A 23,159-nucleotide genomic window follows, 5' to 3' on the forward strand; every position below is an offset into this window, starting at 1 on the left:
CAAGCCAATAGCAGAGAAAAAACAGAATCCCAGAAATATGTAATTAATCCAGAAGTCAAAAACAGAGGAGAACAGAAACAGAGAACAGATGGGGTAATAGAAAACAAATAACAAGATGATAGACTTAACCCCAACCATTAAATGGAAATGGATTAAACAGACCAACTAAAGGCAGAGATTGTCAGATTGTTTAAAAGAGTAAGGCTGGGCTGGGCGCCATGGGCTCACACCTGTAATCCCAGCACTTTGGGAGGCTGAAGCGGGCAGATCACTTGAGGTCAGGAGTTCGAGACCAGCTTGGCCAACATGGTGAAACCTTGTCTCTACTAAATAAAAATATAAAAATTAGCTGGGCGTGGTGGCACACACCTGTAGTCCCAGCTACTATGGAGGCTGAGGCAGAAGAATCGCTTGAACCTGGGAGGCGGAGGTTGCAGTTAGCAGAGATTGCGCTACTCCACTCCAGCTTGGGTGACACAGTGAGACTTCGTTTCAAAAAAAAAAAAAGGCTTAAAAATCAGTGATTTAAAGTTATGCCTTAGGAAGCTGAAAAAAGACAAGCAGGTTAAACCCAAAATAAGCAAAAGGAAAGAAACAACAAAAAGTGGAAATCAACAAAATGGAAAATAAACCAACAGAGAAAAATCAGTAAAAGCAAAAATTGCTCCTTTGAAATTAACAATAAAAATTGATAAGCCTCTATCTAGGCTGATCAAGAAAAAGAAGGGCCAGGTGCGGTGGCTCACGCTTGTAATCCCTGCACTTTGGGAAGCCGAGGCGGGTGGATCACCTGAGGTTAAGAGTTTGAGGCCAGCCTGGCCAACATGATGAAACCCCATCTCTACTAAAAATACAAAAAAAATTTAGCTGGGTGTGGTGGCGGGCGCCTGTAATCCCAGCTACTCGGGAGGCTGAGGCAGGAGAATCACTTGAACCAGGGAGGCGGAGGTTGCAGTGAGCTGAGATAGCGCCATTGCACTGCAGCCTGGGCAACAAGAGCAAAACTCCATCTCAAAAAAAAAAAAAAAAAAAAGAATTTAAACAAGGTCACAGAATATACAGTTCATATGCAAAACTCACCCGCATTTTTTTTTTTTTTTTTTTTTTTTTTAGGCAAGGTCTCCCTCTGTTGCCCAGGCTGGAGTGCAGTGGTGGAATCATGGCTCACTGCAGCCTCAATGTCCTGGGCTCAAACGATCCTCCTGCGTCAGCCTCCTGAGTAGCTCAAACTACAGGCATGCACCACCATGCCTGGCTAATTTTTGTACTTTTGGTAGAGACGGGGTTTCGCCATGTTGCCCAGGCTGGTCTCAAACTCCTGGGCTCAAGTGATCTGCCCACCTTAGCTTCCCAAAGTGCTAGGATTACAGGCGTGAGCCACTGCACTCAGCATCAATTGCATTTCTGTATAATATCATGATGAACTAGAAAATCAAAGATACCATTTAGAATAGCATAAAAAACATGGACTACATCAGGAAAAACCTGACACAGGAAGTACTGGGTGTGGCCAGCCCAGAGTAGTAACAAGACCCTGGACACTCAAGAACCCTGAAGTGTAAGGCATCAGGAAAGCTCAAGGCTTTCAGTGCAACAAAGTCCACAAGTAGAGCCCGAGATTGCAACAGACGTTTTTATTACACAAGGACAACCTGGACTTCGCCAACGCCCAGCTTCATGGGGGCATGTAGTGTGACTCGCGGCTGAACACAAAATCACTGCTAAGCCTGTGCTACAGCCCTGGGCTACTTTTGGACACGCAAGAGGACACTCGGTTACATGAAACCTGACTTGCTTCTGAAGACATGTGATACATGTCTTCTCCCTGAAAATATTTCCCTTCCCTGTCTGCCATGCTCCCAACTTTTCTGCCTTCCCAGGGCTTCTCACTGTCTGGGTAACGAGGTCTTGGGCCTAGCTAGACCTTGGGTAGTGGCCCCTCTGCCATAATCAGTGCCTGGGCCTGATGCTAAGTTTGTGGCCTCCGAAGCCTGACCTGGCTTGGAGCTCGTCTGTGGCGCCCAGGGATGGCCTGGCTTTCAGGCCACCACACTAGGCCAGCTCACAGGTCCCTGGTAAAGCCTGAAGACACTGGCCCGAGGTTGGAGGTGGGTGCTGCTCAACTTTCTGGAGGATCTCAGAATTCTCGCTTCTTGCTAGGACTGAACCATGAGACTTATAGCCATACTTCAGTTTTCCCAGGGTTTTTCTTTTTGAAACAGGGTCTTGCTCTGTCACCCAGGCTGGAGTGCAGTGATGCAATCATGACTCACTGCAGCCTCGACCTCCCAAGCATAAATGATCCTCCCACTTCAGCCTCCCCAGTAGCTGGGACCACAGGCGTGTGCTACCACGTCAGGCTAATTGTTTAAAAATTTTTTTGCAGAGACAGGGTCTCATCATGTTGCCCTGGCTGGTCTTGACCTACTGGGCTCCAGCGATCCTCCTGCCTTGACCTCCCAAAGTGCTGGGATTACAGGCGTGAAGCCACCGCACCCAGTCACACTTTTCCAAATTGTAAGCAGGTAGGAGGGCCCTAGGCCTCATCGGCTCCACTGTGCAGGGTGGCCACTGTCCAAAGAGATGGGCAAAGAGCTGCTGCCAGAGGCCTGGGCTGCAGACGCCCTGCCTGGCTCTCAGGGGAGCCAGCTCCCTACTCCACACCCCTGCGCAGCAGCCCCTCTCCTCCCCTCACGGGTCTGTGCAGCCAGCAGCCTCCCAACATGCGCCAGCCTCCTCACTGGATGATGCCAGCCTTCCTTGCCCCCAGATGCTGGCATGGGGGCAGGGTTCCACTCTGCCTGCCTGTGCCCACAGAGCCTAGAACAGTAGGGCCACCTCCTTCTCTCCCCTGCGGGCATGGGCCCCCACCCCCACTGCCTGCAGAGTGCTGAGGACTCGTGCACCATGAGAACTTCTGACCATGAGAACTTTGACTTCCGGATTTGGGGGATCTGCCCAGGTGAACAAATCAGCTCTGAAATTCATCACTTTCTTCGGGCCCCTGCCTGTCCTGTTCCAGGCCCAAGCCTACAGAAGGAAGAGGAAAGTCCGCTTAGCAAATGGGGGAGGCTCCCCTACTGCCAGAAGCCCTGGCTCAAGGTCTGGGCCATGCTCCCTTATCTCCTGGGGCGTTCGTGGGAATTGAGGGTTTTTGTTTGTTCGTTTGTTTTTGAGACAGGGTCTGGCTCTGTCTCCCAGGCTGGAGTGCAGTGGCTTGATCACAGCTCACTGTAGCCTCCACCTCCTGGGCTCAAGTGATCCTCCCATCTCAGCCTCCAAAAGTGCTGGTATTACAGGCATGAGCCACCTCGCCCAGCTGAGGGTTCCTAAGCAGTGGTTCTTCAAATAGTACCTGGGATGGAAAATTCCTGCTGGGGCTTCCTATTTCCTGAAAGCACAGAGTGGGGCAGGCACCCTCGGGTTAAAGGAGGTGCTACTGGCAGGAGGTGAGGGAGGGAGTGGGCCAGGGTCTTGCTAAGGGAGGCATGTGGGGCCGGCTGGGCTTCTAGAGGTCGCCAGAGCCAGTGGCCTGCCCAGCTGCCCCACGCCCTCAGCGCAGTCGGGACAGACACTCTGCTCTTTGGGGCGGGCACGGATGCGCCTGAGCACCCCAGAGGCCAGCCTGGGCGGCAGCACCTGGGAGGGAGCTGGACGACAGCAGCTGCAGGCTGTCCAGGGCCCCATCCTCGTACAGGGCCAGCTTCTGGACCATCTTCTGTCGGGCAGGGTTGATGGTAATCTGCGGTGGCTCTGATGATGACGAGGCAGAGCTGCCTGGGGCCAGTCCTGGGGTGGAGATAGCACTCCCTTAGCCTCATGCTGTGTCTCCCCAGCCCCCAGCCTAGCACCCCGCCTCCCTGGCCTCAGGCCTGAATTCCTCAGAGAAGTCCAAGGGCAGGGCCCAGCTCTCAGGCTACCGGACAGAGCCCTCCTTGTTCCCAGTCTTCAGGAACGGGGTGGGGGGTGGGGGGAGGGCTGGAGAGCAAGCTCCACCTGGGAAGGATGTGGCCTGGGGAGGGGAAACCAGGCTTGCTAAGGACACAGTGAGCTGAACACTTGGCCCTGGTTCTCTTCTAGAAGGCTGGGGTGGGGACTACAGGGTCTTTGGGCCAAGGAGGCCCTGGTCCCTCTCCTGAGAACCTGTCTCCCCAACTACCTTCCAAGGCTGTGGGCCGGAATCCTGGGCCACTCTCGCAGCTCGATTCTCCCGCCGTGTCCCCCTGAGGACAGCCGGCCTCCCTGAGGGGTCCTGGGTCCAGAGGGCAGCTTGGAGTCAAGTGCCAGGAGTGCAGGGCAGCAGAGAGGCCACCTAGGCTCTCGTCACTCTCCACAGGCTGGTTGGGGCCTCTCTGGAGCTGCTCTGCCGCCTGGGCACTGGCTCCTGATGGCACTGCCAGGGGCTGCCATGGGGCAGCCCCACTGTGGGCACCGCCAGTGCTGGACACGTAGGAGTTCTCCTGCGGGGAAGGGGGGATGCAGCTGGCGGCCTCCGAATGCCCGGGCACCCCCGCCACCACTGCTTGCAGCTTCTCTAGCCTCTCATACACCTGCAAGTGGAAAAGAGGGACTCTCAGGGTGAGATGGCAGCCCTGGCCGGTCACCCCGTGGGCAAACCACAGGGCTGCTCCAGGCCGTCTGTGACCTGCCCCGGGGCTCTAAAATGGCACACCCTGCAGCTGGGAACGCTCTGCCCCTCGCCCCTCTGTTCCCGTCACAGGGAGTGCTGAGAAGTGCGGCTGCCAAAAGCAAGGACTGAGAATGGCCTCTTTCTTTTCTACAAAATGAATCTCACTGCCTCGCTGCCCTCAAACGGGGCCTCTCCATTTTCAACTGTCACCAGAGGAGAAGAGGTGGGGTACTAGGGAGGGAACAGAGAAAGGCAGATGCAGTAGCGCAGTGCATCCAGCAGGGGGCGCGGCAGAAGCTCTTTCCTTCTCTCTCTGTGAAGTGGGGTCGGAGCTGGGCTCCGCAAAGCAGGACTGCCCGGGCCCGTCAGTTCAGAGGGGCGCCGCCCCAAACAGAACCAAAGGGCAAGGAAGAAATGTGTGGAGACTCCAGAGAGACCTAGCAGGTGCTGAGATGGGGTCACTACAGGGCAGGGCCTGGAATGCGGGCTTTCTGTCTGGCCACCCTGTCCCAGTGGGCAGCTGGCTACCTGGGTCATAGGAGGCCTCCTTTTGGCCCGGCGGTGCAGGCAGCAGCAGGCCAGCCGGCCCAGGCCCAGGCCCAGCTCAGGTGGGCAGGGCCCGGGCCTGGGGTCCAGGTGCTTCTTGTAGATCTGCATGGCAATGGGAGCAGCCCAGGCATCTGCAGCCAGACCTGCTTGCAGTGTGCTCTGGGTACTTCTGAAAGCCACTCCAGCCTCCTCAGCCTCCTCTTCCACCAGGTCTTTCTGTGGGACAGATACTGTGAGTATGGCTACCAGGTGGCCACACCTGCAGCTGCAGTCCTCAGGTCTTTGTCACTCAATCGTATGGTTTTTTTTTTTTTTTTTTTGATAAAAAAAGAGATGGGGTCTCGCTATGTTGGCCTGGCTGGTCTCCAAGTAGGCTCAAGTGATCCTCCCGCCTCAGCCTCCCAAAGTGCTGGGGTTACAGGTGTGAGACACTGTGCCACAGCTCTTGGTCTTTCTACAACTTACTTTTTTTTGAGACAGGGACTCATTCTGTCACCCAGGCTGGAGTGCAGTGGTGCAATCATGGCTCAGTGCAGCCTCAACCTCCCAGGCTCAAGTGATCCTCCCACCTCGGCCTCCCAAGCAGCTGGGATTACAGGTGTGTACCACCATGCCTATCTTGCTATGTTGCCCAGGCTGGTCTCCAACTCCCAGGTTCAAGCGATCCTCCTGCCTCAGACTCCCGAGTAACTTCTAGAGATTTATTAAACACCTACTGTGGGCCAGTGGTGCTCTGGGCTCTAGGGATACAGGAACGAACAGAACTCTGGGCCCTGGTTTGACAGAGCTGACTTCCTGGTGGGGGAGAAGCCTATGGAGCTGGGGTCTGAAGGCATGAAGTAGCCTGAGAGGGCAGAGCCGAGAAGGAAAGCGCCCCACAGAGAGGCGCCCCACAGACAAAGAGGTACCCCAAAGAGAGGCGCCCCGCAAAGAGGTGCCCCACAGAGAAAGAGGTGCCCCACAGAGAGAGGCGCCCCACAGAGAAAGAGGTACCCCACAGAGAGGCACCCCACAGAAAGAGGCACTTCGCAGAGAGAGGTGCTCCACAGAGAGATGCCCCACAGAGAGGCACCCCCGGGGTGGAAACAGGACCGGAGGCCATCTCCGGTTCTGAAATCAGACAGACCAGGGGGTGGGCGGTGGCTTTTCTCGCAGAGGGAACAGCACATACTAAGGCTGCGAAGCAGGCAGCAGGGAGCGCCCCGAGTCCCAGGGACCTGGGGCGTTGTGGGGTCAACCACGTAAGGGATTGGGCCTTCACCCCAAGAGCAGAGAAAAGGCAAAGGGGCCTTTGAAAAGAGCACTTTGGCTGCAGGGTGGGGAGCAAGTGGGGAATTCCAAGCACCCCCAAGGAGCCTGGTGCGCTTCTTCAGCAGGTGCATGGATGGACGGACACGGAAGGGAAAGGAAGGAGGGCTCGAGCCTGGCTCCTGGGTTCTCAGCGGGGCTGAATCCTGACGGAGACCCCACAGCACACAGGAATGGCCCCCAAACAAGAGGAGAAGCAGTGAAGCAATTACTGGCTGAGCACATTCTGTGAAGTCTGTTTTGCATTTGGGAAAACAGGCCCACAGGGGAGCAGGAATTTGCTGGAAGGCCACTGTCAGGCTGGGGCTAAAACCCAGGTCTCTAGTCTCCTGGCCCCACCACAGTCCACGGTGAGGCAGCTCAGGCTGCCCTGCACGGCGCGGAGAGCTCAGCTGCAGCCTGCTGGGGCCCAGGAGGTTCCTCGGGGCCTCTTCTTCTCTACCACCGCCTTTCTCCGGCCCGAGTCCTCTGAGTTCCACTGCAGCTTGGGTCTCAGTGCCCTGGGACCGCCCTTCCCCCTGCCCCCAGCCCAGGTGGGGTCTGTACAAGGCCCATAGTGTCTGCAGGACAGACAGGTTTGTCCTCGGCAAGGTAAAACGAAGTTGTTTGGGGCCCTGCCTACTTTCAAAAATGAGGCCACTGTGGCAGCAGAGGCATCATCCATGGGCACTGCGCCCCAGTTATCCCCACCACTGGGGCTGTGCCTGCTGGCTGCCAGCAGCTGTGTGTCCCTCCTGGCCCTGCCTCAAGGGGCTCACCAGATACTTGGTCCTGGCACCATGCGTCTTCACAGCCCTCTGACCAGCCAGCGTCTCTAGCACTACCTGGAGAGAGGGAAGAGGGAGAGCATGGCAGTGGCCTTGGCAGGGAAGAGGCCTCTGGTGTGGACATGGATTGGGCCTGACAAGGGTGTGGACAAAGGCAGAGCCAGATGTTATGGGACTGAAGCTCAGGCAACTCGGAGAGCCCACTTGAAGACAAATTACAAACACACAGTTAGGTGCAGGGTGAGGAGGGGAGCTTCGGAGGGAGGGGGACCCTGGAGCTGCAGCCTTTTGGGGTCTTGGCAGATGGCCCCTGGCCCACAGTGCACTCTGCAGCCCCCGCCTCTGCCTGCCTGTGGCTTCTCCTCCTCTGAGCCAGCAGAGGGGTCAGTGGCTCACCACCCCAAAGCTGAAGGTGTCCGTGTCCACAGCCAGCCTTCCCGTCTTGATGTACTCCTCGGGCAGGTAGGCCAGGGTGCCCCGCACTGTCTGTGTCCGAGCCACCATGCTGCTCTGGCTGGGGCTGGACCCGGCAAAGCGGCTGAACCGGGCCAGGCCAAAGTCTCCCAGCTTGGGTGTCAGCCTCTCATCCAGAAGGACGTTGGAACTTAGGGAGGGAAGACAGTGGCGTCAGCCCGGTCCTAACTCCTACACCTGCCCGGCTTAGATAAGGCTGGACTTGAGGCTGCCAGACAGGTGCCTTGCCCACAGAAAGCGCTGGCACTTCCCTGAGTGCTCCAGCTGCCTGGGGGCCTCTGCTTATCAGTAGGGCCCATCCTTGGCCTATTTCCACACCTGTGCCATGCCGGGGTGTTGAGGTCCCAGGCCGTGCCTGATCCCCACATTGATAGGACGGGGCCCCCCTTGCTGCGGGCCCTGCCCCGGCAGTTCTCACGGGCCCCTCCTCACCTCTTGATGTCTCCATGGATGAGGCTGGGGCTGTCCTGATGTAGAAACTGAATTGCCCGGGCTGTACCCAGAAGGATGTCCAGTCGCTGAGGCCAGGAGAGAGGTGGGCAGGCCTGGGTCTGGGGCGGCAAAGGGGGACAGGGGAGGTTGCTGGTTGATCCCAACCATCCTTCTACCTGTCACCGTGCAGCCTGGAACAGCCACTTCACTCTCTAGGCCTCAGTTTCCCCCTTCTGGAAAACGAGGAGCAAAGTCTCCATGACCTGCACTTCTTAAGCAGGTGCAGACTAAGCTACTCTGGCTGCTTGTCAAAGCATTCAAGGCTGGGCAGCGGCTGGGGACACGTTCAATAGAATCTGCTGGGCTTCGACTCCCAGGGCTCATCCCTTTGTCCCTGGTGGTCGGGAAGTCCTTGAAGGCATTCTTCCCGCTCTCCCCAAATGCAGCATGCCGGAGGAGGCAAGGGGGCCCTCCCTCAGCTGTAGGTGGTCCAGCTGGTAGCCCCAGACCCCCTTGCCTCCGGGGCTTGCTGATGAGACCCTCCAGCTACGCTGCTTGCAAACGGGAGAGGCCTGGGAAAGAGCTCTACAGAAAACACTGGGCCGGGCCAGGCGTGGTGGCTCACTTTGGGAGGCTGAGGTGCGCAGACCACCTGGGGTCAGGAGTTTGAGACTAGCCTGGCCAACATGGCAAAACCTCATCTCTACTAAAAATACAAAAATTAGGCAGGTGTGGTGGTGCGTGCCTGTAGTCCCAGCTACTCGGGAAGCTGAGGCAGGAGGATCGCTTGAACCCGGGAGGTGGAGGTTGTGGTGAGCTGAGATCACACCACTGCGCTCCAGCCTGGGTGACAGAGCAAGACTCCACCTCAAAAAAAAAAAAAAAAAAAAAAAAAAAAAAAAAAAAAAGTGACCCCACCGTGGGCCAAATCCTGAGCGGGGTGCTGCTAGGGAGCTGGAAGTGCAGGCCTGGCCAGCTGGCAGGACCCACTCACACTGGCTGAAAGCCCTAGGTCCCGCGCCCGGCTCCAGCCAGATGTCAGGAGTGCTTTGGGTCCTGGGAAGCGTGCCGGGCCAGGTGAGCCTACCTGGCAGTGGAGACGGTCCTCCAGGGAGCCGTTGGGCAGGAAGCCGTACACGAGGCAGTAGAAGCCGTTCTGAGCGCAGTAGCCAGCAAAGTCCACAATGTTTGGGTGACGAAACCTGTTTGAAAAAGGGGAGCACTTTCCATCAGGCCAGACTGGGTGGGCAGCCCTGGCTGGGGCCTCAGCTCGCCTGGGCCTGGCAGGCCTCAGGTGCCCAAGGGAGCCAGGTCCTGTGGTGTGCGGTCTGAAGCCCCACGGGACCTCGTGTGGCTCTCCCTCTGGCCTCACCTGGACAGCTGCTCCACCTCGGTCAGGAAGCTCTGCTTCACTGCAGTCCACTCCAGGTCAGCGTCCTGCAGCCCCCAGGGTGCGGTGGGGGAAGGGGCAGGGAAGACGGGCAGCATGAGGCTCTCGAAGCGAAGGCCTTCGGGCTACCAGTGCCACCTACCCGAGGCCCAGAACCACCAAGGGGCCAGGGACCCTGCGCCAGAATGAGGGCTGAAGGAGTTGTGTGGGGAAGCGAGGAGGAAAGGCTGGAGAAGTGAGTGAGGGTTGTCTGATGGCCTTCCAGGGTCCCTGCCAGGGTGCCACACTCACCTCCTTCAGCCTCTTCACAGCATACACCGTGTTCCTCATCACCGCCCGGTACACGCACCCAAAGCCACCCTCCCCGATCTTGAGCTCCTCTGAGAAGTTGTGGGTGCCCTGGGAAATCTCACAGAGGGGCCAGCAAAATGGAGAGGGGTGGGCTCCCTGCAGGAGGGACACTGAGCTCTCTGGGCCTGGCTGTGGGAAGAGAGCCTGGATCAGGTGGGGTCCCTGTCTCCTCCCTTCTGCCCAAGGCTCCAGGCTCTCCCCACCACAGCTGCCTCCCAGCTGACCCAGCTTGGCTGACTGGGGCTCTGCGGTAGACCAAAGGCTGAATTCCTTCCTCCTTGTCTCGAATCTTCCCTGGGGGGCAGGGGACACCTACCTTGGTAGAGGAAGGGGCTGGAGATGGCGGTGGAGGCCGCAGGGAAGCAGGACTTGGGACCAGGCCGAGCTCAGGCCCTGAATGGGTCTGGTAGCCTGGAAAAGCTTCATAAAGACACCAGTGAGAGGCAGGCAGAGACCAGCAGCAGGGTCTACAGCCGTGGCCATGGTCAAGGTGGGCCCTTCTTTGGGTCCACCAAGCCCAACAACCGGGCCCTCTTACCTGGGGAGAGGAGGGTGGCGGCTGAGGATGGCAACTTCCGGGGGCTCCAGGCCTCGGCCTCGGCCTCGGCGGGTGCAGGGATGCTGCTGGGCCTCGGGGCAGTGGTGCTTGGGGACGGAAGCGGGGCGGGAGGGTGCCCTGGGACGCCAAGGAAGGAAAGGAAGATTGAGGCCCGGGTGGGGGAGCCCCGTGGGGCCCGCCGGCCTCCCAGCCGTGGGGTGCCCAGAGTCCCGCTCTCACAGGCTGTGATGATGTCCCGCGCACGGAGCAGCTGCAGGTGCGTGAGGATGTGCACGAGGTCGGCCACACGGGCGTTGCGGTTGATCCAGGGCCACAGGACGCTGGCCGTGCGCTGCCCGGAGCGCTCGCACAGCCGCAGCTCGGTCTGGTCGCGCACGATCAGGGCGGCTGCGGGGCGGGGGGCGTCAGGCGTCGGCGCCGGGAGCCCGCGCGCCTCCCGCCCCCCCGGCAGCCCGCCGCCACCCACCGAACTGGCACCAGTCGGCGGGCTCCAGGGCGTCCATCACTTTGTAGAAGCGGCACATGACCCAGGGCGGCACCTCGTACAAGAAGTGCTGGGCGCCGGGGGCCGCGGGCTCCCCCGGGCCCGGCCCCCCGGCCATGGCCGCCGCCGCCGCCGGGCCGGGACCTGTCGGGGCCTCTGAGGGCCGCGGCGGGCGCGGGCCTGGGCCGGCCGGGTCCGCGGACACTGACTCACTTCCCCTTCGAGCCGGCCTCGTGCGACGCCCGGCGGGGCGGAAGGGGCGGTGCCCGGGCCCGCCGCCATCTTGCGCGCCGCCGCCGCGCGCTGGGCCACACGGGGGCGCCCCGCGCCGGGGAGGGCCCGGGTCCCCGCGCTTTCCGCGTGCGGCAATCGGGCTCCCGGGCTCGCCCGGGCGGGGCTCTGGAGGACGAACGGCGGCTCCCGGCGTTGGGGACAGAGGGCAGGGGGGAGGCCCGGGCTGCTCGGAAAGGGGCCGGGGCCCGGCCTGCCGAAAGCTCCTGGGCGGCCCTGCCGGAGCCCTGCTCTCCACTGCGGCCTGCAGGGCTGTTACCAGGAGCCCTGCCTGCCCGCCCCACGTCTAGCCCCCTGCACAGAGCAGCAGCCTTGGGCCATTCAGTCTCCTTAGGTGTCCTGAAATGTGCCAAGAACGCTGCCCGCCACAGCCGTGAGTGTATGCGTTGCTGCTGCCCCAGCCCTCATTTGGCAAGGGTGAGTTCAGGCAGCTGTGGTGAAGGCTTCCTGCCACCCCGTACCTGTTCCCTCCTGGGCATCGTCCTTGAGTACTTGTCTGGACCGCCACCCCCGGTCCCCGCCCTGAGATGGGGAAGACCCCACAAGCAGCAACGCAGACTTACTCTTTTGTTTCTCCAGCTGGATGTCTCCTCCAGCGACAGTTCCCCTTGCCCTCTTGATCCTGACAGCGAAGGGGTTCCCCACCCCTAGCCCTACAGACTTAGGACTTTTCCTGGAAACGAGAAGTGCCCAAGGCCCACAGCTGGCCCCTGTTGGAGACTCTTCCCAGAAGCCACCACCACTGTGGCCACTCCCAAGGAAGATACCAACCATACCATGAAACCTGGCTTCTCACGGGACAGACTTTACTGAGATGTACCAACTCAAGTATCTGAAATGACTATGCACACCCATGCTAACCTCCACGGGGGGATTTGGTCCTACTTACACACAAAGGCCCATCAGCTCACGGAACAGGGCTGGCACACGAGATGCTCAATGCATACAAGTTGACTTTTCAACCCTGGGATCTACCTTTCAAGGCCAGGCCTTCAGAGGGTACCTTCTAGCATGTGCATGTGAAGCTGGACTCCTTTGAGCAGTTGTCTCCTCCAGCCCCTTACCAACCTGGCGAGGCTGCTCCTGAGAGCCAAGGAAGCCAGTAACAAGGGGGCCCCGTTTGGGCAAACCCCTCAGCCTGCCCTTGCCTGGTCAGAGAACCAGGTTAGCAGTCAGCAGAGGGCATGTGAGGGTCCTGGCCAGAATGACACAGGAGGAGCCACAGCCTGCGGGGGTGGGGGGTGTCCAAAAGCACCACAGCACATCCAGACCTAGGGGGTGCCCCTACCACACGGGTCCGGAGCAGGGAGGTTGTGCTGCAGGCTGACTCATGCCAGGCCCTTCCCATCACACGCTGGAGCAGTGTGCCTGGAAAGCACTGGCTTGGAAGAAGCTGAGGGGCCAGCGAGGCCAGCATATGGAGGAGGCTTCCCTTGGCCGCTCGTGGCAGGCCTGAAGGCAGCTACCTGTGTCCAGGGACAGCCAGATCCAATGAGGAAACGCAGCACCATGCTGTCATGTGAGCTGGAGGGGGACTTCTGTCTTATAATGAAAGCCCAGACCTTGAGTCACTTTCACAGAGAGATTTATCGAGAATGCTAACAGCACAGGATACAGTACTTCCCAACAAAAGGTGCAAACGCGTCACTTAGAAAGGCATGCTGAGTATTCTTTGCTTTCACATGTATTAAAAAACTTACAAAAATAAAATAAAACTGCGTGCTGCCCATCTTTTCCAATAGTAAAAGAACCTTATGAAAAAATCACTTGATTTTTACAACAAAAGACACAAACGGACATTTTTATGTAAATTTATAAGGCAAACTCTTTATATAATAAATAGGTTACAGGGATTCAGTGGGGGGAGTGTTTTTGAAACGTATACAGGTACATTCAGACAGGTTTACTGAAATGGTACAAATTTCCTTAATAAATTGCCTTTTGTTTTTAAATATATCAGTGCTTTCAGTCATTTGGCTATACACAAAGAACCTTTTTTCTGAACACTACAAAAAGCAATCAATAATTTTTTTTAAAACGACCTACTTATTTTCTAAAGTAATTGTCCCAAAACACAAAAACTGAAGGTGAATACGATACAGGGCTTTTAGAGACATCTCCAGCTAAGTGTGTCCCGGCCTCTCCCCGTGCCCCAAGTGCACCTCTCCCAACCTCAGACGGGTTTCCAGGCTGGAGCCAACTCCCTTCTGCACAGGGTGGCCTGTTGTTACTGGCAATGCTGTCCACAGCTCTCGGCCTCTGGGCTGGCACAGGAGAGCATGACTTCAACTCAGGAGGGGGCAGACACCCTGCCTGGCTCTTCCAGATGCTGCACCCCGCATGCAATGGTTACTACAGTCAGCACTATTTCCGCCTCTCAGAGGAGGGAGGGGCTGTCAGGTGTTTCGGGAGCCCAAAACCATGCCTAATGAGGGTAATGGCTTTTCTAAGGAGATGTTTTTGCCATGGAATGGGAAGGGGGTTTCTCACATCTAAATTTTGCTGGCGATTGGATGACAGCCAAGAGAGTGCAAGCCCCCTCCATGGTCATTTTATTGCCCTGGGAAGGGGAGGGTGGGGAATAGAGATGTCACAGTGTTGAGCCCTGGAGGATGGGGTGGGATGTGACAGAAGTGTCTTAAACAGTAATGCCCATGGGGCACACCTTGGAGAGAGAATGCCCACCACCTGGCCTGTCCAGGAAGAGCTGCATCAGGGGGAGTGGCCAAATGCATCTGCCAACATTAGCCTGACCTGTGCCCACAGCAGAGCGTCCCAGCCTCCTGCTCGGGCGGGCCCAGCCCCATTCTCCTCAGCTATTCAGCTCTGCGCACACACATCCCCTCCTGGCTCCCTTCAAGGAAACATCAATCTTGTCTTTCCTTAAAAGTACGGGATGGTGGTAATAATCTCGGGGGGAGGGGAAGCAAAACAAGAATCCACTGGGCAGAACAAAACCTGGTTTTGCAGCGACTTGGAAAGTGGCAACACATCAGCTATTCGGCTTGCTGGCTTGGAGTGGGATTCCTGGGCTCCACTGCTTTGGGTGGCTTCTGGCTGATCTGGGCAGGGGTCATCTGTTCAGCTCTCCCCTCTCATCTCAGTCACCATCCCCCCTCCCTCCTAATGCTTTTGTAAAGAAAAAGTGTCTAGAAATATTTGTCTCTGGAACAATTACTTTAAACATAGTTACAATACAGACTTCAGTTCAAACACAGAAGAGATTTACTTAGCAAAATTCCTTTCACCCACCAAAAATTACACAAATATAAGCCTCAACACCACAGTTAAGAGGACCAGTAGCGAGAACCTCATGTTTGGAACACAAAAGGAGAAATAAAAACCAAACCAAACCCAAACAGAAAAACCCCAGAAAGACAAGTAAAGGGCAAAGAAGGAAGGGGAAGGAGAGCAAACACATCACACGTTACAGTGTCCAGATACACGGGAGCCCAGCATGGGCAAGGGCTCGGCACACATTGAGTAACAGTCCTGGTGATATTTGGTCATATATTCATTGACTACTGACTCTGGAGCGGCTGTTATTGATTGAAGCAGTGACAAATCAAACAGAAAGGAGGCCGTGGTAGCAAGGGAAGGAGCAGGCTTCAAGTTCTGCAAGCCTTTTGCACTCCACTGTCCAGCTCCCCAGAAACACTGAACCGGGTGGGCCCCGCTCCATCCGGGCAGGGCTAGAGGTCACCGGGTGAGGCTAACTTGGGCGTCGATTTCATGTCAGTCAGAAAACATGCACGTGGACGCACGCAGACACCCACCTGTTCACGGCCAAACATCAGCGGCAACGGCCTCCTCGCCTCCTCTGCCCCTATCCCAGGCTGGGTGGGAAAGAGCATCATGACCCACTGCTAACACTGAACACACGCCAGAGCTGGCCCCGGATGTGGGCCCAGAGGCTGCCCCAGCCCTGGTCCTCCGAGGGGCTCGCGGGTAGCCCGGCCACTGAAAGGGCCTATGGCTGTTTTTCTTTTGGATTCAGGCCTCAGAAGAAGCAATGACAGCAGGGAGGGAAGCTTTTGGCCCTGGTGATTATAATGCTCTCTGCTTTGGAAGAACAAGTTTCTGGATTTTTTTGGTGTTTCTAATTATTAAAAAAAGATGATCAAAAAGAACTGTTACAGCTAAACTCTCTAGCAGATATTGCTCATTAAGAATTACAAAAGCAAATGCAATTACTCGTAGGATGGGGGAGAAGAAAGGGACATTTCTGGAGTCTTCACTACTTCCTGGAGGGGACCCATTGGACTGACGCGCATGATTCTGGGGTCCCTGGCGTTCTACCTGGTGCAGCTCACAGGTTCCGAGACAGGCCAGGCCTCCCGTCTCCGCTCCAGCCCCCAGGCTCGACAGAGTGGGAAGGATGAAACACACTCAGACCCTACTGGCAGGGAGGCCTGCGAGGCTGACTCCACATGGGCTCACCCTGACCAGGTCACGGGAAGGGGATTGGGGGAGTCAGGCCACCCCAGTGGACTCCAGCTCCCAGAGGTGGAAGGGGACCAGGCTGTGCCGACTACGTTCCAGACTTCAGCAGGTCAAAGGAGCGCTCCTGCACCCAGAACCTTGGGACCTCTTTCCCAAGCACGGGAGAAACAAGAGTGCAAAACCTGGGTGCTGCCTGGAGCCTCCTTCGCCTGGCACAGGAAAGCCCTTGAAAGAAGCGAGGAAAAGACCACGAATCTGCTTGGACAGAAGAAGTGACCAGCAGACAGATTTGTCGTTTTTTTTTTCTTTTTTTTTTCTTTTTTTATTTTCCCTTGTCCTATGCTATGGTTATCAGAAATATTGTAATTAAGCAACAGGTATAATTTTAACAGGTCTTTTTTGTGTGTGTGGAGCCACAAGCAAAATGAGTTTATAATTGTGCAATATACAGATATATATATAAAAATTCAACTGCTTTGTGTGTCTAGTCGGTGCGTTAAATAAAAGGGACAGAAAAACTAAAAGCAAAACTAAAAAGCAAAACAAAAGCCCAGGATAGAGGAGACAAAGCAGGCCTATGCGCACAGTCTATGCGTTACTGGATATAATCAGGGTCACCAGGAAGAACAGCTTTGCCACTTGACACACAAACACTGCAGGGAGAGGGGCTATCAGTGGGCAGGAGCCAAACCTCTTGGCCTTTTCACCTCATCTGCTCTCACTGCTGAGCAGGACCTGATTAAAGGTAGGACGGAATGGGGGTTTGGGAGCAAAGAGATTTCCAAATTCCTCAAATGTTCTTGAATTCAAAGGTAGGATTTCCTCCAGGGTCTGGGCTCTGCCTGTGTAAAGTTGGAGCCCGGAGCGGGAGCGGGGGGTTGTGCTCCCTCCTTGCACTGCCCTCACACCTGCTTCCTTCTGCCTCCTGACAGGGCAGGCAGGGGGCCTTGGGGAGGCAGTGAGAGGCCAGCTCAGAAGGCCCGCTGATCTGAGGCGAGCAGAGCAGGAGTGGGCAAGGCAGGCTGCCCCTCAGGCAGAAGTGCCTTCCTAGTTCCCTGGGTGTTTTCCTGACACATCAGTGCTGGGGCAGGCTCTGTCAAGATGAAAGAGTGGGAAGTAGGGTGGTGCTGGGCCTTCCAGGTCACTCCCAAAAGACAGGGTCAGAGTCATGCCCTCAGGTCGGCTACCTCCACAGAGTCCCCTTGCCTGTAATGCTCACCAGGCATCTCAGGCCAAGTGCTAAGTATTTTTAGATCAGCATTTTTATAAAAGCTTGCTCTTATTCATTCAAAAACATCGAAATGTAATTTTCTGCCAAATGTTTTCTAGGTTTTCCTTCTAAATTGTTGAGAACTGACTTCAGTGTTCAGCTTTTCCCCTCTAATATGCAATTTTAGACCCTGGGGGAGGCAGTATCCTAGCGATTTATAACAAGTAGACTATGCCTTTTCTAAAGATTGATACAGTATCTAAAAGAGAAAGACACCAAAATGGAGAGAATCAACAAATCCCATCAGAGCAGAGAGAAGAGCAGGAAGACCCGGAGGGAGCAGGGCTCTGCCCCCCAACCGGGCAGGTCCTCCAGACCCGCTCCATGGTAGGGACTCTAGAAACAGCTCACTCCCTGAAGTCTAGGACACAGGTCCTAGAATCTGCCAGTGTGAACTTGAAACAGGAATCCATTTGGGGCAATGACACAGGCTAAAAATGTATATGCCCAAAGGTCTTCTTAAAGAACTGGTACCTGTGACCTCTCCTGGCCCAGTCAGCCCAGAGAGCCTGACTGGAATGCTCTGGAAAAGGAGCTGTGGTTAGAGGGGGGACACAGAGTTCTGGTTGTCAGGCTCCACTTGGGCTAAACCAAATCCAGATGGTCCCGTGCAGGGGACTCCGCTCGTATCCCTCTGCTCCCTCCTGGGCTTGAGCCACTTACTAAGTGATTTAAAATTCAGAGGTTCTGTCAGCTAAAGAAACTCCTTTCTCCACCAAACTTGGCAGTTTGTGTCTGGTTATTACCCTCTTTCGCCATCACTGTCACAGCAATGAAAAGCTGGGCAGAGAAGCAGGTAACAATTTGGGGCTGCTCCCTGTCCCAGGTGCACTGTTCATGCTTCGGGCCTGGAATGATGCCACCCAACAGAAGATTGTCTGCACCCGCATCGGCGCTCATTAGTAGCAGCTTCCGCCATCCAGCGAGCTGAGAAGCTGGGGCCGTTGGCTAGTTTGGCACTGATGGATTGGGGGATGTGGCGTTTCTGGGTGTCCCCTGTGCCTTTTGATATGGGAATACAGCATCAGCAGAAGGGAGCTGTGCTAGCGCCTGGCTGTGACCAAGCATCTCCAGCTCACTGAGCTGTCAAGGCCGGCGATCCCACTGGCTATGACAAGCCCACCACCAGGCAGGGCCGGGAGGGGTAGACCTGGGGGGAGCTTGACGACATACAGTATTGTCAGGAGAGGAGGTAGTAACTAACAACTGGAACAAGGGTGGGGGAGACTGTGGATGTGACCTTAATGACCTAGCCCCATGGGTACTGGAAAGCTGTCGGTCAATTCTATTGTTCACAAATTCACTGAAAGAGGCCCCCATCTTCATAATGTTCAAGTACAGACAAAACTGAAATTGAGGTCACACCCCAAAACTGGGCCGGACACAGCTGGTGAGAATCCTGCAGCTTAAGGCTTTCCCTCCAACCTCCTGTCAACCTGACCCCAAGGCAGAGGCAGCATGGGAGCTGCAGGGCCCCTGCCTGCCAGGGCGATAAACCGCCAAGGCTGCCTGCTGAAAGGCGACTGACTCGTGATGCCTTTGGGAAAGAAGAGGGAATGAGAAAGAAAGGGGGAAACAGAAAATCCTAAGGAGCCTCAGGCCCCACTGGCAGCTCTGGAATAAACTGGAAGGGAAAGAGGCTGGGGAACGAGGGAGCTGCAGGTGGGGCCCGAATGAAATAAAGTGACGCTTGAAATGCTGTGTTCCCAACCACGACTGCCCAATCGGCCCTGAATGAACTGTCATGGGTGACAGGGGGCGCCTGGTGGGCCACGCACTCCTCTTACCAGGACCAGATGACACCCAGGTGATGGGGAAGCAGCTCTGGACAATGATTCCAGAAGCCATATTTCATTTGACTAAGTATAATGCATAAAAACCCAACTGACCAAAATAAACATCTTCTCAGTGACAACCTGGTCGGATGCTGCGCTCTCGTGGATAAGTGTCCTTTGGTAGTGCCAGGAGTGCGAGGCCACGATGGGGGTAGGAGCCTTCTGTCCTTGGAGGAAGAGTTCTGGAGGACTCACCCTCTCCTCTGACCCCCCTTCTCTTCCTGGGGAAGAGTCAGAAGTGAAGCTGGCGGGGGGGGGGGGTCATCAGCAGAGCAGGTGGAAGGGATCAGGGATCAGGGATTGGGCTGATGGGAGTTTGGTTGCAGGACTTGCTTTTACAGCATAAGGAAATGGATACATATATGCTAGAAAGTCCAACTATGAGACTCTACAAACAGAATGGGGCAAACTCCCTCACTTCTAACCATTCCAGAAGAGACAAACACGGTTTTTTCTTAAGCTACTGATTGGAACTGTCAACTATGGTTCCTGATCACTAAAGACTGGCAAGGAAGTGCTAGACAGTTTCTATGATGTTTCACTCCTTCATGATTACACCGTAGTAAGGAAGCCAGGGACAATAACTGAAATACACAAGACAACACACACTTGACAGTTCATGGCAGCAGCTCACATGGGACATGCCTGTGGGTGTTTCTGGAAGCATAAGACTGCTGTCTCATTTGCTACTTTGATAAGGTACTTCTCAGTTGGACAGATTTAGATATAAGAGACATCTCTGTAAACACAGAAAAGGATATACCAATATGATGAAGATATGCAGCTAGATAAGGACTTCCTGAACGAGGTTAAAAAGATGGGATCCCAAATGAAAACTGATCAATTAAAAATCCACAGCAAGCCCATGCCTCTAAGCCCCTACACCACAGCTACGGACCAGATAGTGAAATGTGTGGTGTTCTGGCCCCACTGTCTGCATTGAGCAAAAGCAAAACATTTCCATTCGAGAAGAACTCCGAGGGAAAAGGGGGAGCAGAGGAAGGGCTGGGGACCTTGGTGCTGGTCCCGGCTCGGGTCTCGGGAGTTCTGCATTGGTACTGCTACTGCCCTGCTGCACTACGCTAGATTCTGGACTTCTGAGTGAGGTCAAGGTCGGGTGGCATGGAGTCCCTGTTGGGCCACTCAATGACTGGCCGGCCACAGGAGGCCTCTGTGCTTTCCTCAGCTACCAAATCGGGCCCAGCTCCTCCAGTCCACTTCTCTAGAGTAGAAGGGTGAAAAGGCTCGTTGTTCAGGGTGGGAAATGCCTTTTGCTTTTTCTTACCAGGGAAGAGGGGGCTACCTAGGAGAGCAAGACCTTGCTGCTCTCTTGCTCTTCACAGACAGGCCAGGTCGGACTCAGCAGAGCCCAAGGCCTCCTCAGGGTTCAAAACAGGGTGGGGCTGGTACTGGCAGCAGGAGGACAAAGGACAGGCAGAGTTCTAGGGACTGGAGCCGACAAGTGTGGCTGGGCACTGCGGCTGCCTGGAAGAGAAGGGATGAACTAGGAAGAAGGAGGACGGAGGAAGGGAAAGAAGTGAAAGGATGAAATGAACAAAAGGCAGAAATGGGAGGGAGAAGAGAAAACAATCAGGAAGTCCTTATAAAATTGCAGCAAACACTTAGAGTTTCGGAGCTTCGTGGGAACCCTATGTGCTGAGCCCACTTTAAAACAAGCGCAGGTATATATACAAGTCCAGGTAGTTGTCAACACCATCACATCTGGTGGCTTGAGGGACTAAATGTCACCAATTCAAGCCAGTTTGCTCTCAGAGCATCTGTTTGTTTTGAAGTGGGAACATGAAGACTCAATAGTGCAAATAATTCTAAGCTGTCCCTAAAGAACTGGAAAGTAACTGGAAGAACATTTTCTTCTCCTCCCCCTTTGCCCCCTCCCCTGTCCACTAAGTCCCTAACTACCAGCCACAGACTGCTCTGAGTGATTAGGAATCCCTCTCACCCCGCTGTGCTCTGCCCGGCCTGACCCCGGGCCAGCCTGCCTGCGCCTTGTCCTACTGCCTCCATGGCCTCTCTAGCGCCACCCATTGGAGGACGTCCCTTGAGAATGGACCATGCCACCTCACCCTGGGCCATCCTCTCCTGTGGTTCAGGCCAGTCTACACCCAGTAGTTCAAGGGACGACTCCCTCCTAGCCATGCCAGAGCTGGAGCAGACAGGTGCCACTTTCCTGTCCTGTGAAGCGTCCTTGCCAGTTTTGGATTGGGGCTGGTGTGGGGCCAGACTTGAGCCGCCACGGGTGGGATCGCACAGGCCATAGCCACTGGTCATATCCATCTTCTCTAAAGAATCCAACTGTCTCTCCTGCCTCACACCTCCCTGTCCCAACGTGGTTGGGAGTGGGGGAGGTGGGGGGAGCTGGGGGAGCTGTAGACGGGGCACTGATGGCACCGAAAACGGCAGTATCCTCTCAACTGCTCTGTCTCTAACGACCACATGTGGGAAAGGTTTGGACGGGAGGGGAGGAGGTGCCTGGTCAACAGCTTGTCTGGTCAGTAGTATCTGCAGCAAGCCTTGTTGAAGGAGCCTAGTTTAGAAAAGTGCAAAGCTACTTCTGGCCCTGGTTAGGTCTTCAACCTGACTGTGCTTGTCGGTAAGAAAAACATCCCCAATGCTCCAACTACTCCCACCCTGAAGCCACGAAACTCTAAGTTTACTGAAAGAAAAAAAAATATTTTTTATTTCAGTTAATCGGGAAGCTTTGTCAGAGCCCTACCCATAAGGAGAAGAGACAACAGCTGCCTTTATTCTTGTTGGTTTGCTTTGCAATCCGCTCTGTGTAAAGTCAGCTAACTCTCTCGGTCACGGGCGTCCGGCTGTCCACAGGCTCCTCTCTGTTTGGCCTTGGCATGGAGGATGAAACAATGTCTTTGCGCTCTCCCTCCCCTCGGTGTTTGTACTTTTCTGCGGCTGTGGCGGCGGTGGCAACCGCGGGCTGAGTCTTAGCTGGCTCCTTGGGGCAGCCGTCGCTCTCCAGTGAGCCTCCTCTGGGCATCTTCTCCTCTTTGCAGACGCTGCTGCTCAAGTCCTGGGGCTCAGGGGGGCTGGTGGGGTCCTCGGAGCTCTCGGGCTCGGGTGGAGGTGGGGGCAGGGGTGGGAGCAGCGGCACGGGGGCCTTTGGGGACTCTGAGTGGTGGTGATGGTGGTGGTGCTCCTTCTTGGGGGGCGAGGAGGCGCTGCTGCTGCGCCCCTTGGGGCTGCTCTCCTTGCTTTTCCGCCCAGGGCTCTTACAGGTCTTCAGTCCTTTCCCGCTCTTCTCACCGAGGGTGGACACTAGCAGGGGCTTCACCACTTCCTTGACCTCGATGCTGACCGTCTCCCGGGTCTTGCGCTTCTTGATGGGGAGTACGGTCTCCTGCACAGATCGGATAGAAGACTCCTTCACGGCTTTCTTTTTGGCCTCGGCGGCAGCAGCTGCCACCACACTCCCCGGCTTTCGGCCCCGTTTCTTGGGAATGGCCTGAGGGTCGGCCTCGGCTTTTCGCTTCCTGCCAGGGCGTTTGATCACCATGACCTGGGTGGATGTGGTGGCCCCACCCCCCTCAGCCTTGCCCCCTGGCGAAGTTTGAAAAGGCATCTTGACAAGGAGCTTCCCAGGACTTTTCTCCAGGACCCTTTTCACCTGCACACCCTCTGACGTGGCCGCCTTGGGTCTCGTGGTGCCGCTCCCTTTGGGGCGTCCCCGGCCTCTGCCAGTTCCTGGAGCTTTGGGAGATTTGGGCTTCTTAGGTGGTTTCTGCTCTCGCCGGGAGGGGCTCCCTCTCCCAGTTACCGTGAAGTCAAAATCATTAGGGTCCAGGGATGTGTCGCCTACCTTTTCGAAGTACGCAATCAACTCCACTTTAGAGCGAAAGGCTTTTCCCTGGGGACTGTGGGGACAAACAGAAAGACACAAGGAACAATTAGAGGCTCTCTCCATAGCAATGTCAGAGATAGGGCAGAGCGGATGGTGGTGACAACGCTCTGATAAATGTTACTATTGAACAAGAGTCACACTGCCTGGCTGCCCCTGAGGACCTGTCACCAAAGCCACTCACTCATCTGCCTGCTGCTGACCCCCCAGGCATCTCCAAAGTTCAGCAACCAAAGAGTCAGGCCTGGTACAGAAGGGCTGTTGGGCTGAGGCCCATTCTGCTGGTTGGTGCCTGGGCCTGAGTCACCATCTAGAACATTCCCAATTTTGAACTCAGGTATGGTGCTCAGTCTCTCCAGGAATCAGTTTCAACAAGATAATCCTTTGCTCACCCTTCTCAGGGTTATGGAATTAAATGAGGCTGTCTGCAAATGTCATTTGAAAACTGCTGGCCGGGCGCGGTGGCTCACGCTTGTAATCCCAGCACTTTGGGAGGCCGAGGCGG

The 23,159-nt window shown here is 55.8% G+C and overlaps 2 protein-coding genes across 10 annotated transcripts in view; both read right to left on the minus strand.

Annotated features, from left to right (window-relative positions):
* Positions 1 to 1,619: 1,619 nt before the first annotated feature.
* IRAK1 (interleukin 1 receptor associated kinase 1) lies at positions 1,620 to 11,261 on the minus strand. 2 transcript variants are annotated; one of them, XM_030807558.1, is made up of 14 exons: positions 10,927 to 11,261; positions 10,680 to 10,847; positions 10,440 to 10,577; positions 10,218 to 10,321; positions 9,842 to 10,030; positions 9,533 to 9,597; positions 9,248 to 9,362; positions 8,161 to 8,279; positions 7,651 to 7,858; positions 7,246 to 7,311; positions 5,159 to 5,395; positions 4,160 to 4,550; positions 3,640 to 3,789; positions 1,620 to 3,030 (listed from the first exon to the last, which is right to left on the minus strand). In XM_030807558.1, exons 1-14 carry the CDS (start codon positions 11,060 to 11,062, stop codon positions 2,972 to 2,974), a joined length of 2,145 nt encoding a protein of 714 aa, XP_030663418.1. In that variant the 5' UTR covers positions 11,063 to 11,261; the 3' UTR covers positions 1,620 to 2,971. The 2 variants fall into 2 exon arrangements, with proteins under 2 accessions (XP_030663418.1, XP_030663419.1); XM_030807559.1 differs by lacking the exon at positions 9,842 to 10,030.
* A 1,542-nt stretch (positions 11,262 to 12,803) lies between these two features.
* MECP2 (methyl-CpG binding protein 2) overlaps positions 12,804 to 23,159 on the minus strand; it is a 75,475-nt gene continuing 65,119 nt past the window's right edge. For all 8 annotated transcript variants that reach the window (XM_030807562.1, XM_030807560.1, XM_030807568.1 and 5 more), the window contains one exon: positions 12,804 to 22,670. In XM_030807562.1, the coding sequence (XP_030663422.1) occupies positions 21,587 to 22,670 (1,084 nt within the window). In that variant the 3' untranslated portion in view covers positions 12,804 to 21,586. The remainder of the gene's footprint in view (positions 22,671 to 23,159) is intronic.

The sequence above is a fragment of the Nomascus leucogenys genome, chromosome X, assembly GCF_006542625.1.
Source record: "Nomascus leucogenys isolate Asia chromosome X, Asia_NLE_v1, whole genome shotgun sequence".
NCBI classification, from domain to species: domain Eukaryota; kingdom Metazoa; phylum Chordata; class Mammalia; order Primates; family Hylobatidae; genus Nomascus; species Nomascus leucogenys.

Excerpts from the sequence above, each read along its gene's own strand:
- IRAK1 (XM_030807558.1), bottom strand. The coding sequence starts at position 11,062 with ATGGCCGGGGGGCCGGGCCCGGGGGAGCCCGCGGCCCCCGGCGCCCAG. Across the intron at positions 7,312-7,650 it reads ACACCTTCAGCTTTGGGGTG|GTAGTGCTAGAGACGCTGGC; the intron begins GTGAGCCACTGA and ends CCCTCTCTCCAG. Across the intron at positions 3,790-4,159 it reads CCGGCCCACAGCCTTGGAAG|GACTGGCCCCAGGCAGCTCT; the intron begins GTAGTTGGGGAG and ends TCTCCACCCCAG.